The following is a 17,153-nucleotide window of genomic DNA, read 5'->3' as shown; positions in this document are numbered from 1 at the left end:
CCCTCTTCATGTTCACAGCACCTCTGGCCCTGACCTGACCTCTCCTGTCATTATGAGCTATTCAAATGTTGACAAAATTATTTACTGATAAACATTTGACAAGTAATATTAGATTCCATTGTATTGTCATGTTACATACCCATAATAAACCAAAATATGAATTTATTTATATGAATGAATACATGAATGATGCCTGAAATGCATTTATTAAGATGAATTGATTTCTTTTCCTTGGCAGTCATTCCCATGATGCACTGCTGCAGGACAGTCTTGGGTGTATTGCAAATTGATTAATTTACAGGTTCAAGCATCGGCACGGTACGACCCATCACCACCTATAATATATCTATAAATTATAGACTAGAATATATCTATAATATATCTGTTTAACAGTCTTTGACCAGCAGGGGGTTTGTGCACATGAAGCCTCGAGAAATTAACCTTTTGGTGAACCATTTGGCTGGAAGGCTTCAAAGCTCCAAGAAGCTTCATCTCGCCATCACTACCACGAACTCCACAAAGACGCTAAAACTGAACTTCCTGTCCAGACCTTCAAAATAAAACCCAAATGAACGAAGAAGAAAGGAAAAGTTCGGCAGGATAACGTTGTTGTTTTGTTTTGTTTTTTAAAGATTATAAAGTGCTTCGGATAGAAGAAAAAAAAATCAACAGTACAGAAACTAGTGAGAGAAGAAACTTTATTCCTTTATAGACTCTCTTTAAAACTGTTTTACTGACTTCAAATCTTCATCACACATGAAATCACACTGGATGATCAACAGACGCCTGTTGAGAAAAGCTTGCTGTCATAAATTACATAACCTCACGTTTCCATCACCACATAATATATATCATAAAATAGATCATATTTAATTTTCGCTTACTTTGCACATGAGCGCCACATTAGTGCCTGTGGGGTAGTTAGCAAGCTAGCAGGCAGGCCGGAGATGCTCGCTGACCTGCTGACCCCACCGTCACCCACAGTTCTAGTCTGCATGCTGCTGTCATCCTGTAATCAGATTACATTTCTGAAGTCATTTATTGAAATGATGCAGCTGTTGCAAAGAGCGAAATGTTCAGGTTAAAAATCATGGAGATTTATGGGAAAGTATTTCAACAGGAGAGAAAAATACCAGAGTGAGAAGAAAATTATATATTTTTGACATATTTGTGTTTAATACACGTGAAAAAAATACAGGCTCAAAATAAGATCCAGTGATTTTATTCAAACCAAGTGACAGAGGACTCATCACAGTCAACTCCACTCAATAATTACCATCATGTGACGTTTGAAAGAGCTCAGAGCAGAGAGCTCTGTGTGCTGATGCATTCAGGTACACTCAGATTCTTCAGTTTTCCATTAGATTCAACTTTAATGAATGACCAAAGCACCAAACAGGTGGAAGGAGGAACGCAGCATTCGCCAAAGATAAAAACTGGATCATCACTCAGTGTCTCATAATGATGGTGAAATGCAGAGATTGAAGAATCACTCTGGGATTGAAACAAAGCTCAGATCTGGTTTTAGGACAGACCGCAGAAACTCTCGCTGAGCTCCCACAGCTTCTTGGCCACCGCGTCGTCTCTGGCCTTGGGCGCGATGCTCATCAGCGGTGCACACTGGGTGAAGTAGTGGCCGCTGAGGTGCTCGATGCCTTCCTGCAGGGCGCAGTGCAGCGTGGTCTGCGCCCCCGACTCGGCGTCCACGAAGAAGAGGAAGATGATGGGCGTCAGGAAGAGCTTCCACAAGAAGCTGGAGCTACGACTGATTTCTGTCTTTATGACTCCTGGACAGAAAAGAGGAAAAATAACCAAAAAGTTTAAGTGACAGCGTTTTAGCTTATCTTAAACATTTCATTTGTTTTTTTCAGTCAAAATGAAATAAACCAGGCTGTTGTCTGCTGACCAGGGTGGAGGCTGTAGCAGGTGACGTTGGTGCCCTGCAGCCTCTTGGCGAGCTCGTAGGTGAAGAGGATGTTGCACAGTTTGCTGTGACAGTACTTCAGGAGGAGCTGATAGTCGCTGCTGCCCAAACCCAAGTCTCTGTGAGTCGTTAGACAATCGAAATCCACCGTTCCGAACATGTGCATTTGGGAGGCCACGGTCACCACACGGCTCGGCCCGCTTGCCTTCAGCCGGTCCAAGAGCAACTCCGTCAACAGGAAGTGACCCAAGTGATTGACACCAAAGATCATCCCGAAGCCGTCCTCTGTCGTTCCGCTGTTCACCAGGCCTGAAGACAGAAACACAGGGAACAATAACAATAAGAAAGGTGGGTTCAAAATGAACCTTAAAGGAAAAGGTCCCCACCCATCACCTCTTTCCCCATTCACACCTCTGATGCAAACTCTGCTCTCCTTTCCATCAAGAACATGGCTTCCTCCCACTCTCAGTAAACCCCAAACCTCAGAGGACGGCCCCCCCTCCCAGGCCCATACATAACCATGACACTGGACCATCCATCACAACCCCCACAGCCCCATCCTTCCCACCTCAGACAGAAATCTCTCCAGGCCCTGAATAAACGGAGCCAGTGGGCCTACATCAACCCCAGGGTACATAAAGTGTCTGCTGAGCTGTGAAGGACCTCCTGCATTGGTCCAGAGCCAAAGACGGGACGTCCCAGGGGTGTCATTGACACAGACCTTTGGCTTTTACATCACGTCATGAAGACCTTTGAGAGGTTGGCTCTGCAACACCTGAGGACCTCACATACTGCTGTCCTGGACCCCCTTCTGTTCGTACACCAGCCACGCGCAGGAGTGCAGGATGCATCATCTTCCAGACTTACATGTCCCCCACAGGCCTGGAGAAGCAGGGAATCACTGCGAGAGTCATGTTCTTTGACTCATCCAGCGCTTTCAGTGCCATCCAACGCTGCCTTGTGACACTGCATCCTGGATCATAGACTACCTCAGTGACCAGCCACAGTATGTGCAGTGGATGGTGTCTCTGGTGTTCACATTTTACTGGGTTCTCATTTTAAAACAAGTTTGCAGAAACATAAAATAGTAAACTAGGACCAAGAACCTGTGAACTTTCAGCAAAGTCAACAGTCACCAGCTTTTTGTTTTTGTCTACCTCTGTTTGAAATCCAGGACCCACTGCTGAAGAAAATTTAAGATAAATTTGATGGTTATCAACAGTAACTAAGACTGCTTGGCTTCACGAACGGTCAGTTCTTTGGTCGTTTTTGACTTGGACAGTGCATGAACAGGGTTCAGCACACAAGCAAAGAAGTCCCGATGGGTGAAAGTAATATAAAACTGGTTAAATAGAAGTAAAAGTAATGAATTAACAGTTGAAACAGTTAGCTAAGTAACAAATAAATGGTTCAAACATTTTGCAGAAGTAAAGGATCAATGATTTAGATTACTAACAGTAAGAATAGTTAGTTAGCTAAACTAACCAGCATAAAAACTGACAGTTCAGCTGCATGAGAACATCTTCATAACAATATTCCCATTTACGGAATCAGTTGCGTTAAATGACATCCACTTTTGACGGGTGGTGTGGATGAAGACATGTCTCGGGCTACTGATCGACTGAGAGGGCTGACCGGCGTTGTTGATGAGCAGATCCAGTCTGGACTCGGACCGCAGGAAGTCCTCAGCGAAGGAGCGAACGGACTGCAGACTGGCCAGGTCGAGCTGCATGAAGATCACCTGGCCGTTACCTGTCTCCTGATGACGAGGACAACAGAAAACATTCAACACTCAGGACAGTTTCCTGCTTCTCCGGCTGGTTATCCAGACAACAGTAAATGTACGTCATGGAACTGAACTTTGAACAAATGGGGTTTATTTCTGGGGCTTCTGTCACCTCCTACAGTCAGAAACAGACTTTTGTCTTCACCTGGACGATCTCCTGGATGGCGGCCTCAGCTCGCCGTCTGTCTCTGCAGGCCATGATCACCCTCGCCCCCCTCCTGGCCAGGTCCATTGCCGTGGTCTTACCGATGCCGGTGTTAGCTCCTGGAGACAAAGGACAGAATCATGAGGAGTTCACCTTTAACAGTCATGGAAGCCACATTTCTCTACAGACGGCGGTCTCTGTCCGTCTGTCAGTCGGTCTACCAGTTTGGTCCAGACTGAAATATCTCAGCGACCACTGGATGGATCGACGTGACGTTTTGTACAAACATTCATGATGCCAGATGAACCCTGGCGTCCTGCCATGATCCTGACTTTGTGAACAGTTTCAGAGGTTGAAGGGACGGCACGAGTTTGGATAAACTTAGTTTTTATGTCTTTGTTTTATTCATCTGTTCAGTTCATGTTATTGAATTTGCTTTAAATACTTGGACGTTTGTGGAGTTTGAGCTTCTTTCTTTATTGTGTTTTCTGTGACAGAAACGAAACACAAGAAACAAGTGGGTACAAAAACCAAAAAGAAAAAAAAATACAGTATCTGCTATCGTGTGTGTGTGTGTGTGTGTGTGTGTGTGTGTGTGTGTGTGTGTGTGTGTGTGTGTGTGTGTGTAATGATCTGAACTGGCTCTAAATGCTCTTGAATGCAGCCTTTGACTCAGTTACATAAACTAGGATCACGAGTTTTGGAGCCTCTGGACATTTTGCGGACATGAAGGACAGACAGATGTCTCATTTAGAAACTTGTCTCTGCTCACGAAAACCTGTTTTCTGTCTCTTCCAGCTGTTGTCGGTCTGCAGGAGTGAATCTCTTTGAAAGTGTAATAATGCGCAGCTCGGCCTGCAGTAACTCACCGGTCACGATGGCGGTTTTCCCGTCGAGCTTTGCTGAACTTTGACACCTGGGCAGCTTGAGAACAGTCACACAGAGGAGAGCATAAGCTCCGAGCAGCAGGACACCGGACAGCAGCAGCTCCAGCAGCATCCTGAGGACGAGCAGCCAGTTAGACCAACCTGAAGGAGACGACTACAGCACGAGACCTGTGAGCGGTGTGTGTGTGTGTGTGTGTGTGAGAGGCCTTTATATATCAGCTTATCATGTGAAGCAGCAGATCCACACCCTCCACACTCTGCGTCTGCTGCATGTTGACATAAGAGATCACATTTCTGAAAATCATTAGCAGAGTCCTGATGCGTTTTCAGCACAAACATGTACGGACAAATATTTGTATAACACGATGTTTTCATGGATCCTGTTATGATTCATAAATGCACTGCTGGTGTTTCAGTCTCCATTATTCTCTTTAAAACTGTATTTATTGTCCTTTTGTACAAATATCACACAGCACATACAAACCTGTGCACACACGTATGAGCAGAGCACGACGTGTTTTCACAGTAATGATGTTAAATGAAATAAAAATCAAACTGAAACACACTTCTGTTCATTCAATGTGGATTTAACAGGAGAAATGTTCATCGTAACGTTTCCACCATCACAGAATTCAGCAGCCTTCACCTGCGATCAGTCACACTGAGTACAAACACACTGTTCATCCCGCCTCCTCCAACTCTTCCTCATCACACCCTCCATCAGGTCTCAGTGTGTCTCCAGTCTGACAAACAAAATCATCACGTTCCAGTTTTTCCCAGAGGCTGTAACAGAAACACCTGAACTCACTCACCTGTTCACGTGACTGACGTTTTTAAGCTGAGACGTCCGTCACTGCAGCTCTGGAAGCTCTGCACCTCAACCGACCTGAGACAGGTGATCCAGCCGAACAGATTCTCATAGATCTCATGGATCTGCTTTAAGAGGTCTGGAGGATCAGGATCACCTGAAGGAACAAGGTTCACTTCTCTAAAAGATGAGATGACTGATTCAGGGACGCTTCTAGGAAATCCATCCATCCATTTTTTATGCCGCTTATCCCTTTCGGGGTCGCGGGGGGGCCGGAGCCTATCTCGGCTGTCAATGGGCGAGAGGCGGGGTACACCCTGGACCGGTCGCCAGCCGATCACAGGCACAACCACACAACCATTCACACTCACACTCACACCTAGGGGCAATTTAGAGTCACCAATCAACCTAATGAGCATGTTTTTGGTCTGTGGGAGGAAGCCGGAGAGAAGCCACGCATGCACGGGAAGAACATGCAAACTTCACACAGAAAGGCCCGACCCGGGAATCGAACCGGCGACCTTCTTGCTGTGAGGCATGTGCACTACCTGCTGCGCCACCGTGCAGTCTAGGAAATCATTTCGGATTTTATTTTTATCTTAAATGTGTCGTTTTTGACTTTTTGTGATCAAAGAACACCAGATGTGTCTCAGAGTTAGACTGCTGGTCTTGAGACATTTAATGGACAGAAGTGTCGTCAGTGGACCGTGAACATGTTCAGCAGGTGATGATGGACAATAATCAAACAGAGTGGAGCAGATTCAAAGTGTCCCTGCAGGACAAGAAGCTGGACTCAGACATGAAGGACGTTCAGACTTTTATTAGAACCGTCAGGCACTGTGGAAACTGTCCTCACAGTCACTCTTTGGTCACTGACTGTAGTTCAGAGTTCTGCTCCGATCAGGTTTTCCAGAAGTTCGGGTTCTGAGTCATCCTCCTCTGGAAGTTTTCATACCACTTGAGGATGCAGCTGGATGGGATGAAGGTCTCCGTGGGGTTCGGCGTCATCTGCGCCTGCGACACGGCGAAGGACGAGGCGAAGTTGTACAGACTGTCCAGCATCTTCTGCGTGAACTGCAGGAAAGAGTCCACGGTGGACACGGCGGCGCTGGACACCGGGATCTGCTGGGCCAGCTGCTCCAGGGCCTCCACCGACACGCCGACCTGAGCCACGGAGGGCGACGAGGAGGCGGACATCATGCCGAACGGATGCGCCCCGCCCACCCCGGCCTTCAGCCCGGAGATCTTAAAGATGGCACTGGGCTTGTCGTTGGTGATGAACCCGAGCAGCTGCCACACCGGCCCGCCGCTCGCCGGGTCCGGGAGAGAGAAGTACACTGCGCCGCCCATACCGGCGGGGAACGGCACCGTGCCCAGCATGAACACCACCACGTGGTTTACGTTCTCGTAGTCCGGCAGGTTGAACACAAACTTGTCCGAGGCGACCTGCACCGCGTCCGTCTGCACCAACCTGCCGGCGACCAAACAGCCGAACATCTCCGCGTTAGCAGTTAGCCGTTAGCCTCAGCGCCGTAAGCAGCCTTTAGCGTTAGCTTAGCCCGCAAGTGTCAGTCCCGCGACCCGCTCACTGTCCGAATCACGGAAGAATCCAGCAGAAGCCGTTACCTCGGTGACAGACGGAGGAAGGAGTGTTGTTGACGAAACCAGCTACAAGGAACCGATAGAAACTTCTGGTACAGACCGTCATGTTAGTGCCGCCCTCTGCTGCTCGACTATCGACTGAGTGTCCTGGAAACGTGAGGACTTTCAGCCCTTTCCTTGGGCTGACAGGCACACAATTATTACTGTGGAAGCAGTTTCACTGTATGAGCTGCTGGGCGGGCTGTGACTTTACCTGTGGGATCATCTTATCCGTAATATGAGATCAGAATTTATTTATTGATTAGATTTTGTATTATTAATTTGAATCTGCAAAGTCACCGAAGTTATAAATGTAGTTGAGTGGAAGTAGAAAGTAGGTGAAAGTGGAAATACTTCAGTAAAGTACCTCGAAACTGTACTTAAGTGCACCACTTGATTGGTCACTTTCCTCCACTGTTATGGGAGCAGCCTCCTTCCTTCCATCGTTAAGACAAACTCTGAGTACTGCAAATACTCATCAGAAAAACTGCTATACTGAATGTAACAGTAGTTAACGACACGTAGTAATCAATTACATTATGTGTTAATATTAACCGAAAACTGTTGCAAATGCAGTTTCTGCTGTCTGTCCTGCTGTAAGACAGGTTGACCGCGCGGATTGTTTGTTGTTAGCTGAGCAGACGTTCGATGATTCGGTAATCGACTTGTTCGTGGCGGCCGAGTGGTTAAGATAGAGGGAGTAAGCGTGAATGAGACCGGAAGTGATAATTAATCTCACTAAAAAATTAAAGCAAATAAAGTTCCAACACTAAAGTTTTAATAAACCCTGACTCAAAACCGTCTGAAACATAAATAAAACAGAATCAGTCATTCATAATGTGTGTTTACTGACAGCAGTTTTTTAAACTGTCTCTGAGTTCATGTATTTATCTCCATCGTCCAATCATGTGTTCACAAAGTAGTGAACTCGCTCCATCCTCTATGATCGTCTGATGCCCCTTTCATACCCAATCATTTTACTCTCACCTGTTTACCTGTGGAATGATCCAAACAGGTGTTTTTGGAGCGTTCCACATCTTTCCCAGTCTGTGAACTGTGTCGCTGCATCAGGTTCAGAATGAAATAACATGGCACACATTTTCTTTTCCTTGTTAAATATTGTTTTTGTAATTTATATTTGTATGCAAAATACTATCCATTTGTATTGAGCTGCTGAATTTTGTCTTTATGTTGGTTGATATATATTTTTTTATTTTTCACTGGCTGAATGTCAGATGATGAGTGGTTGAAAATCTTTTGTAAAGTTCCCTTTAGACATTGTTACTGTCAGAATGCCAAATTTTTGACCAATAGAAATTTGATCTGCCACCGAACAAGATGTGAAATTGACTGAATTGATTAAATGTAGACTTTTCGAAGACCCTTTTAATTGTTTTGAAAACCGGTAACCGGATGTGTTGTCTTGTGATTTCCGCCGGCTTGACTACCAGAGGCTCGGCTCAGTCACCGCTGAGCTGTTTGCACGGTGACATGAAGAGCATCAAAATAAAGTGGAATAAACTTTGTGCCCGCGTGTTTGTGGACTAACTCTCGTCTGTACGGATTCACGACTTTTAACGGCCACGAACAGGTAAACAGTCCCGTGTTCATCTCGGTGTGTCTCCAAACTTTTGCTCTTGGCTAACCCGGTTAGCCACCCGATGCTAGCAGCGGAGCCCGTTAGCCTGCCGTTAAAAACACCAGAGAAGAAGATGTTTTCCTCTGTTTGCTGTTTGTAGGATAACAGACAGTTTGTGTTTATTTGTCGGCTGTTCGCGCCTTCAGTAACGTTAAATGTCCTGTCAGTGCTGCGTCTGTGGGTCGGTGCGTCTGATGAACTGGAGCTTTTCCAGGTTTTATTCTGTTTGATTCAAAGCGAAAGTGACACGTTGGGTGTGTGAACATCACCTGAAGCAGGTTCTATCACTAACCAGCGGCTCACGATGCGTTCACGGCCTCAGAGGAAGTCACCTGAATGTCGGAGATAACTGACCAGGTCGCTGTAAACACGCTGCACTACGGAAGCCACCTTGAACCAAATGAGCCTCTTGAACCTGGATTTGAGGTGATGACGTCACACTGAGTGAAAACGTCAGCTTTAACACATCCGGTTTGTGTTTGAGAGACATTTTTTCCAGATGAGTCCTGAATTTTTGGGGACACTTTGTGGTCTGAACCAGTTTGAGGGTCACTGCTGTCTGACCTGCACGGGCTGACCCTCACCTGACCGCAGTGATGGACAGGTGTGCACCGTGACTTCCTTGGTGGGCGTGGTTGCAGGTGTCGGTTTGAGTCCTGATCCAGGACCAGAGCTCTGTGTCCTCAGTCTGGTGAACCATCACTGTGATGGAATCAAAGAAGTCTGGATAATTTAGAGTTTTGACTTTTAGGATCCTGAGCTGAACATTTATTTCTGCTGTTTTCCTCTCGAATAGTGAGCAGAACAGGTGACACACCTTAGATTTAACACACACACACACACACACACACACACACACACACACACACACACACTCCAGCAGGATGTTAAAGCTCTGCAGTAAAGTGTTTTTCTGAAGCTCACTGTGTTTTCTGTGAGACTGAAGCTTATTTTTAGTCGTCCTGCGTCTCTGTGAACAGAGTGTGTGTGTGTGTGTGTGTGTGTGTGTGTGTGTGTGTGTGTGTGTGTGTGTGTGTGTGTGTCTGCAGCACACTGAGCTGGGCTGTTGAATCATTTATGAGCTGTTTTCTCTCAGATATTCTTCTCGCGTCCTGGTCGAGCTGCCAGCGTTGCCTCTTCTCTGCCGGCCTGTTCCGGTCCGATCGCCTCTGTTCGCTCTTTGAACGCCTCTCTTTGAAACGCTGGTCGTCTCTCCCTCAGCAGCAGCTCTGACAGGTCGTTTTGTTCACGGTTGGGTTTTTCCCACAGAGCACCTGAATGCAGCGCCGAGCAGGACGTTCAGGCGTTTGTTTTCCACGTGATCCTGCTCGGCCGTCCTGATGTCCTCTGAGGCTCTGAAGGAGGCTTCATCAAGTCTGACTGTATTTAAGTGAGAGATGAGAAGCCTCCAGTGAAAGGACGGTGTTGAGTTGCATTGTGGGAAATGTAGGATCCACCATCCAGTGAAGCATTGACCTGTTTTCTCTCCATTTGTGTCGAACAGGATTTAGAAGAATGATGTGCAGACGATTTCAGTTTAACTGAGAGGAGCAGGAGGAGCAGGAGGAGGAGCAGGAGGAGCAGGAGGAGCAGGAGGAGGAGCAGTAGGGCCGCCATGGAGCGAGCTCACAGCCTCCTGCTGAACGAGGAGGTGTGCAGTCAGCTGGGTGAACATCAGAGGGCGGAGTTCGTCTTTGAGTGGCTGACCCACCTGAAGAAGCTCCTTCCTGCTGCTGACCGGGTGAGAGTTGCTCCTCATGTCAAAGGTCACGTGACTAAGATCACATGACTCTGCACAATCACAACATTAAAATCGGTCTCCTCCCTCCAGGCCGACATCAAACAGAACCAGCGGCATCTGATCGAGCAGCTGTCGGGCGTTTTGATTGGCTCCCCCGGCCCGCCGACCCGCTGGCTGTTGGCCCACTGCTTGGCCCTGCTCTTCCGCCTGGGAGACCCCGTTCCCTCCAGCCTGTTGGTGGAGAGGTGCAATGACATCATCCGCAGCAAAGACGACTCTCCGTCGGGTCTCCCGACACGGCTGTAAGTCCAGCTGCGTTCATGGCTCGGCTGGAAAGATGGGAAAAAACCCATTCCAGCTTCAGTGTCAAAGACCTCATACGACAGGAAACTTCAGTGTAAAGTTTGAGGATCAATGTTTCTGTCGAATGAAACCGATGAAGGGAAGAAGCTTCGGTTTAGGTTTCCAGGTGCAGATAAATGTTGTGTTTGTGTTTCAGGGCGGCCGTCGCGTGTCTCGGCGCTCTGTTTGAGCAGCTCGGCCGGATGCTCGTCGGCTCCTTCAAAGACACGCTGACCAACCTGCTGAAGGCCATGAAAAGCGCAGAGGTCGGTCCACAGACTGTCACTCGTTCCCCCAGACGAGCCTGCACAAACCTCACGCTTAACTAAATACTGAATGCGTCACAGTCCCTGAACGCACCACAGAAAGCTTTCACCTAAAACTGTTGAAACCAGCTTTGATTTCAGTTTTATTTCGGTTTCACGTTCAGATCAGCTGAGCGAGACGTTCACTGGACATCAGAAAAGTCAGAGCTCACCCTCCTCTTCCTCTCAGTCTCAGGGTCGCTATGAGATCATGCTGAGCTTGGAGAAGATCCTGCGAGGTTTGGGCGTCAGCGCCATGCCGTGTCACCGTGACGTCTACAAGGCGGCGAGGACGTGTCTGACGGACCGATCCACGGCGGTACGCTGCGCCGCTGCCAAGGTAACAAGAGCCGGCGCGTCCCCGCCAATCCTTCGTCATATCGTCCGTCAGCTTTTTAAAGTCAGTCTGCAGGAGCGTGTTTAAGTGTCCGTGTCGTGTCGTCAGTGTCTGCTGGAGCTGCAGAGGGAGGCGGCGTTCCTGTGGACCAGCGAGCTGGAGAACATGGCCACGCTGTGCTTCAGAGCCTTCGAAGGATCCGACTACAACGTCAGAGTGTCCGTCGCCAAGCTGCTGGGAACTCTGCTGGCTGCTGCCGTAGAGCCTCGACAACCCACAGGTACGACCGGAAGGACGGGCCGTCGGTGTCCTGTCCGTCCACAGTGAGACGGCAGAGTGAGCCATGACAGCGTGCGTTTAAAGGAGCAGTCGCACACAGTTTAGCTTAGCTTAGCTTAGCACGACTGACTCAGGTGGAGCCTTTAACCTTCCTCTTAATGACTCGTTGTGTGTCTGTTTATGACATCATACACTCTGACACACACACACACACACACACACACACACACACACACACACACACACACCATCACAGCTCCGTCTGTAATCACACATGAAGACATTGAGAGCTGTGATTGGTCAGCTTGTTTCTGATGCAGGTGCAGATTGAAGCTGCTCATCACCGACACACCTGGCAGGTGGACAGCTGTGCTGATGGACAGAGTGGCTGTTGAGCTAGTCTTTCTCTCTCTCTTTTTTTTTCTCCCATCAGCCCCCAGGCAGGGTGGGCGGGGCCGCAGCTCCCTGGAGGAGGTGATGGATTTGTTGTCGATGGGGTTCCTGCGGGGCGGGGCGGGTTTCCTCCGAGCCAGCGGAGACATGCTGAAGGGGACGAGCTCCGTTGGCAAGGACGTCCGAATCGGAGTCACGCAGGTGGGTCGCCGCAGCAACTGTTGAGTTCAGGTAGTTTGATTTACTGAGTGGATTAAATGACTCCTTCTCCTCCTCCTCCTCCTCCTCCTCCTCCTCCTCCTCCTCCTCCTCCTCCTCCTCAGGCCTGCGTGGTCTTCGTCTCCACCCTGGGCAGCACCTGGTTGGAGGCGAACTTCCCCGCCTTCCTGTCCCTGCTGATGGAGCTGGCGTCCCACGGTAGGGCTACGCAGACGCCAGGTGACGCCGTGGTGACCCGCTGCTGCGTGTCCTTCATCCTGAGGACCACCCTGGGGTCTCTGCTGGGAGAGAAGGCTCAGACCAACGCCGCCAAACAGCTGTGCCTCGCCGTGGCCGCGCAGAGACGAGCCATCGGTGAGCAGAGACGGACGAGACGCCCCGACTGTCCTCATGCAGACAGGACGCTCTGATTGATGATGATGCTGAGCGAGCGTGTGTGTGTGTGTGTGTGTGTGTGTGTGTGTGTGTGTGTGTGTGTGTGTGTGTGTGTGTGTGTGTGTGTGTGTGTGTGTGTGTGTGTAGAAGCGGCTCTGACTGATGGGAACATTGAGACCAGAGTTTCGTCTGCAGACGTCTCAGCCAGTCAGCACGTGCTGGTCTGCTGCCTGCTGGAACTGGGAGCTCTCATACAGGGACTGGGATCCACCGCTGCCCCCCTTCTGACTGACAGCAGCACAGGTCTGACACACACACACACACACACACACACACACACACACACACACACACAGGGTCAGACAGTGAGGTCCTTAGGCTGAGAGGAGGACAGCTGATGTCTCCAGAAACAGACTGTGGATCAATAGGATGTGATCATGTGTTTATCAGCAGAACAGAAAGTCCACGTTCAGCAGATATGCAGACGGCAGTGAGGTCAGAGAGTGCAGGTTGTCCTCCTGTCTGTCCAGAGCAAATGTCGTGTCTCATTGAAGGGACAGATGCAGGAAGCTGAAGTGGTTTCTCTTGGCTGATGTCTCTGTTTACGTGTGTCTGTCCGTCCAGCCCTCTTGGACACAGTGGTCTCTGTCCTCCTCCACCCCATCGCCTCGGCCTATCTGGCCGCCGCCTGGTGCCTGCGCTGCGTTGCCATGGCAATGCCATCCCAGGGCTCCTTGCTGCTGGATCGCTGTTCTGAGCGCCTCGTAGCGCTGAAGTCTTCCCCTGAAGCTGTGGCCGGGTACGGAGCCGCCGTCGCCGCCCTGGTGGCTGCAGTGCAGCACTGCCCTCTGGGAATACCGCACACCAAAGGCATGGTGGGTAAAATACACGACCATAAGTCACATGACACAGCTTAATGTACCGCATAGCATGCTAACATTAGCATTCATTAACTGTAGATAATGTAAAACAATGCAACTGAAACTTGAGGTTCACAACTGTAACAACATTATTACACACTTGTGTTAATGTGTTTACGCGTGTGTGTGTGTGTGTGCGTGCGTGCGTGTGTGTGTGCGTGCGTGTGTGTGCGTGTGTGTGTGTGTGCATGTGTGTGCGTGTAGGTGGTGCTGGGTCTGGCTGAGGACCTGCTGCGTTCGGCCTCTCAGAACAGTCGTATCTCTCTGCAGAGGACTCAGGCTGGCTGGCTGCTCGTCTCGTCTCTCATCACGTTGGGTAGAGCCTTCAACGTTACTGTGATCGAACATGTGACAGAGAGCAGACAGGACGAGCTGCTTCACTGTCGTTAGGCTTAGGGACATTAGCAGCTAGCCTGTTAGCCTGTTAGCTTTGAGCTAAAAGGTAACATTTGTGTGCCAACATAGAATCACTGCGAGTTGGTGATTCTAGTTTTGTGTGTGTGTGTGTGTGTGTGTGTGTGTGTGTGTGTGTGTGCGTGTGTCCAGGCCCAGCGGTCGTGGAGCACCACCTGTCCCGTCTCCTCCTCCTGTGGCGGTGTGTGTTTCCTGCTTCACTCAGGGAGCAGGAGATGGAGCTGCGACGAGGGGACTACTTTACGTGGCAGGTTACACTGGAAGGACGTGCCGGGGCGCTCTGCGGTCAGTCCACGCAGTGTGTGTGTGTGTGTCTGTGTGTGTGTCTGTGTGTGTGTCTGTGTGTGTGTGTGTGTGTGTGTTTGTGTGTGTCCGTCCTTCCTGCTGAGGGACTTGTCTTCACTGTTTCTCAGATTAATTAAAGTCACTCTCTGTTGTGTCTGAGCAGCGATGAAGAACCTGCTGCTGCACTGCAGGGAGCTCGTCACTGATGACATCATCAACCGTCTGCTCACGCCATTGGCCTGCGCCGTGGCCCTGCTCACCAAGTCAGTCACTGATTGGTTGTCTGATGATACTCCATATTTTTCATGCTGTCAACAAACTAACATGTCACCTGTGTCTCCTGTGTGTGTCACCTGTGTGTTGCCTGCGTCGAGTGTGTCACCTGTGTGTTTGTGTGTCACCTGTGTGTCACCTGTGTGTTTGTGTGTCACCTGTGTGTCACCTGTGTGTGTGTGTGTGTGTGTGTGACCTGTGTGCCACCTGCGTCGTGTGTGTAACCTGTGTGTTTGTGTCACCTGTGTGTTTGTGTCACCTGTGTGTGTCACCTGTGTTGTGTGTGTCACCTGTGTGTTTGTGTGTCACCTGTGTCGTGTGTGTCATCTGTGTGTTTGTGTCACCTCTGTCATGTGTGTCACCTGTGTGCCACCTGTGTCACCTGTGTTGTGTGTGTGTCACCTGTGTGTTTGTGTGTCACCTGTGTGTTTGTGTGTCACCTGTGTGTCAACTGTGTGTTTGTGTCACCTGTGTCGTGTGTGTCACTTGTGTGTCACCTGTGTTGTGTGTGTCTATGTCACCTGTGTTGTGTGTGTCACCTGTGTGTTTTTGTCACCTGTGTGTGTCACTTGTGTGTGCTATCTGTGTCGTGTGTGTCACCTGTGTCGTGTGTGTCACTTGTGTGTGTCACCTGTGTCGTGTGTGTCACCTGTGCGTGTCCAGGTTGCCGGCCCTCGTCAGGTCTTACGGCGCTTCAGTCCGCAGCCGGTCGCTCGTCTACAGGCTGAGAGTCTACGAGCTGCTCGCTCTGCTTCCTCCTCATAACTACCAAGGTAACAACACGTCTCCTTCACTGCCCCCTTCTTTCCTTTCCTCCCTTTGTCCTACTTCAAATCTTTGTCTCTTCTTGTGTCATTGTTACTTCTTTGACTTCCTCCTCCTTTGCTCCTAAATGTCTTCGTTCTGTCTCCGTGTTGTCTTCGTCCATGTGTGTCCTGTTGAACTGAAGTTCTTCCCGTCTGTCCTCGTCCTGCAGAGAGCTTTGGTTTGGTGATGAACCAGCTGGTGACTGACCTGTCCGCTCAGGACAACCTGAACCACCCGTGCTCGGAGCTCACCCTGCTGCCCCCCCTCTGTCACCATGACGACCTGCCTCTGGTTGGCCCCTCCCTCCAGGACACCGACCACAGATACATTGAGAAACAGGTGAGGTGTGGCGCGTTAGCGGGACCGTAGACTGATGACACCGCGGGAGGCTTACCTGTGGGTGTGTTTGGCTTTCAGCTCCACGGCAGCAGTGTGGGAGGGGGCTCTCTGGACAACGACACCTTCAGTCTGTGTGAGAAGAGCGATGAAGCCCCCGCTCCTCTTCCTCCTGCCGTCGCTCTGACTGCCACCACCGTCTGTCTCTTCGGAGCGCTCTTCCCTCACATCATCTCCGCTCAGAGGTAACTCACCCCCCCCCCCCACAGTGTGAATACTCAGTTTGAACCGGGAGGACAAACCCTCCCTCCGTGTCTCTCAGGGTGAAGATCCTGGAGCAGTTTGTAGAGACCGTGAACCAGCTGAAGGGTCAACGGCAGCAGACCGTCCAGACACACGTCTGCGCTGCCCTCTGCAGTCTGCTCAAGGTACTACACCTGTCAGCATGAAGCCTGTTTCGTTCATTTTTTGTCCTCTTGGGGGCAGCAGAGCTCCACTCAAGCTGAAAATTTCAGACATATTATTGCCTTATGAAGCTGAACCTCAACCTAAACCCCCCCTCAGCTCCAGGGTGGTGTTCGGGGGTCTCTGGGCCCGGAGGAGGTGCGTTCCCCTGCGTTGTCCCTCCTGACAGGGGCGCTGGAGAGTGTCAGTCCTCTGCTGCGCTGCCTGGCTGCTGAAGGTCTGTCCCGGCTGGTTCAGGTGGTCGGAGACCCCGGGTTCACGGTGTCCGTCTCCCTGCTGTGCTTCGACAGGTAGGACGACGATGACACGCAGCGTTTACTGCTTCTGATTTCCATTTTTATTCCTGATGGATGACATGAAGTGTTTGTGCACAAACGTCTGAAAGTTCACTTTATTTCCAGTCTCTGATCTTAAAGTAGCAACATCAGAAACAACTGATCCAAAAATATTCATCACACAGACGGACGGACAGACAGAGGGACAGAGGGACGGACGTGAAGCAGAAATAGTCCAAAAGCTTTAAATAACTGAGAGTGAAGGAATCCAAATATATCACAGAGTATGTGTGTGTGTGTGTGTGTGTGTGTGTGTGTGTGTGTGTGTGTGTGTGTGTGTGTGTGTGTGTGTGTGTGGGTGTGTGTCAGGACTTCCTGTGGGACACTGAGGACACTCTGTCATGTCGTCTCTTAAAACAGTAATGTGTGAATTCATTTCGTCTGTCCACATCAGGCTGAAGACGGCTCGAGACGCGGCGTCTCGCAGTGGCTACGCTCTGGCTCTGGGGGCGCTGCACCGCTACACGGGAGGAATCAGCTCACCTCAACACCTGTCC

The 17,153-nt window shown here is 49.7% G+C and overlaps 3 protein-coding genes across 5 annotated transcripts in view; 1 reads left to right on the top strand and 2 right to left on the bottom strand.

The window, feature by feature from the left end:
* Positions 1-1,207: 1,207 nt before the first annotated feature.
* Positions 1,208-4,927, bottom strand: LOC139342633 (dehydrogenase/reductase SDR family member 13-like). The gene is made up of 5 exons (XM_070979844.1): positions 4,725-4,927; positions 3,856-3,974; positions 3,560-3,683; positions 1,907-2,233; positions 1,208-1,787 (listed from the first exon to the last, which is right to left on the bottom strand). The coding sequence occupies exons 1-5, from the start codon at positions 4,852-4,854 to the stop codon at positions 1,525-1,527; spliced, it is 963 nt and encodes a 320-aa protein (XP_070835945.1). The 5' UTR covers positions 4,855-4,927; the 3' UTR covers positions 1,208-1,524.
* Positions 4,928-5,181: 254 nt separating this feature from the next.
* hikeshi (heat shock protein nuclear import factor hikeshi) lies at positions 5,182-7,287 on the bottom strand. The gene has a single exon (XM_070979846.1). The coding sequence runs from the start codon at positions 7,045-7,047 to the stop codon at positions 6,451-6,453; it is 597 nt and encodes a 198-aa protein (XP_070835947.1). The 5' UTR covers positions 7,048-7,287; the 3' UTR covers positions 5,182-6,450.
* A 1,356-nt stretch (positions 7,288-8,643) lies between these two features.
* Positions 8,644-17,153, top strand: part of heatr5a (HEAT repeat containing 5a) — a 23,327-nt gene continuing 14,817 nt past the window's right edge. For all 3 annotated transcript variants that reach the window (XM_070979840.1, XM_070979841.1, XM_070979839.1), the window contains exons 1-19: positions 8,644-8,782; positions 10,335-10,571; positions 10,662-10,873; positions 11,071-11,179; positions 11,409-11,558; positions 11,664-11,835; positions 12,268-12,428; positions 12,551-12,800; positions 12,969-13,124; positions 13,446-13,696; positions 13,946-14,057; positions 14,288-14,440; positions 14,604-14,703; positions 15,377-15,486; positions 15,690-15,859; positions 15,938-16,101; positions 16,179-16,284; positions 16,421-16,611; positions 17,051-17,153. The exon at positions 17,051-17,153 is cut by the window's right edge and continues 57 nt beyond it. In XM_070979840.1, the coding sequence (XP_070835941.1) occupies positions 10,446-10,571; positions 10,662-10,873; positions 11,071-11,179; positions 11,409-11,558; positions 11,664-11,835; positions 12,268-12,428; positions 12,551-12,800; positions 12,969-13,124; positions 13,446-13,696; positions 13,946-14,057; positions 14,288-14,440; positions 14,604-14,703; positions 15,377-15,486; positions 15,690-15,859; positions 15,938-16,101; positions 16,179-16,284; positions 16,421-16,611; positions 17,051-17,153 (2,796 nt within the window). In that variant the 5' untranslated portion in view covers positions 8,644-8,782; positions 10,335-10,445. The remainder of the gene's footprint in view (positions 8,783-10,334; positions 10,572-10,661; positions 10,874-11,070; positions 11,180-11,408; positions 11,559-11,663; positions 11,836-12,267; positions 12,429-12,550; positions 12,801-12,968; positions 13,125-13,445; positions 13,697-13,945; positions 14,058-14,287; positions 14,441-14,603; positions 14,704-15,376; positions 15,487-15,689; positions 15,860-15,937; positions 16,102-16,178; positions 16,285-16,420; positions 16,612-17,050) is intronic.

The sequence above is a fragment of the Chaetodon trifascialis genome, chromosome 14, assembly GCF_039877785.1.
Source record: "Chaetodon trifascialis isolate fChaTrf1 chromosome 14, fChaTrf1.hap1, whole genome shotgun sequence".
NCBI lineage: Eukaryota > Metazoa > Chordata > Actinopteri > Chaetodontiformes > Chaetodontidae > Chaetodon > Chaetodon trifascialis.
Note: the sequence above shows the minus strand (reverse complement) of the source record. Positions and strands in the feature narration are given on the sequence as shown.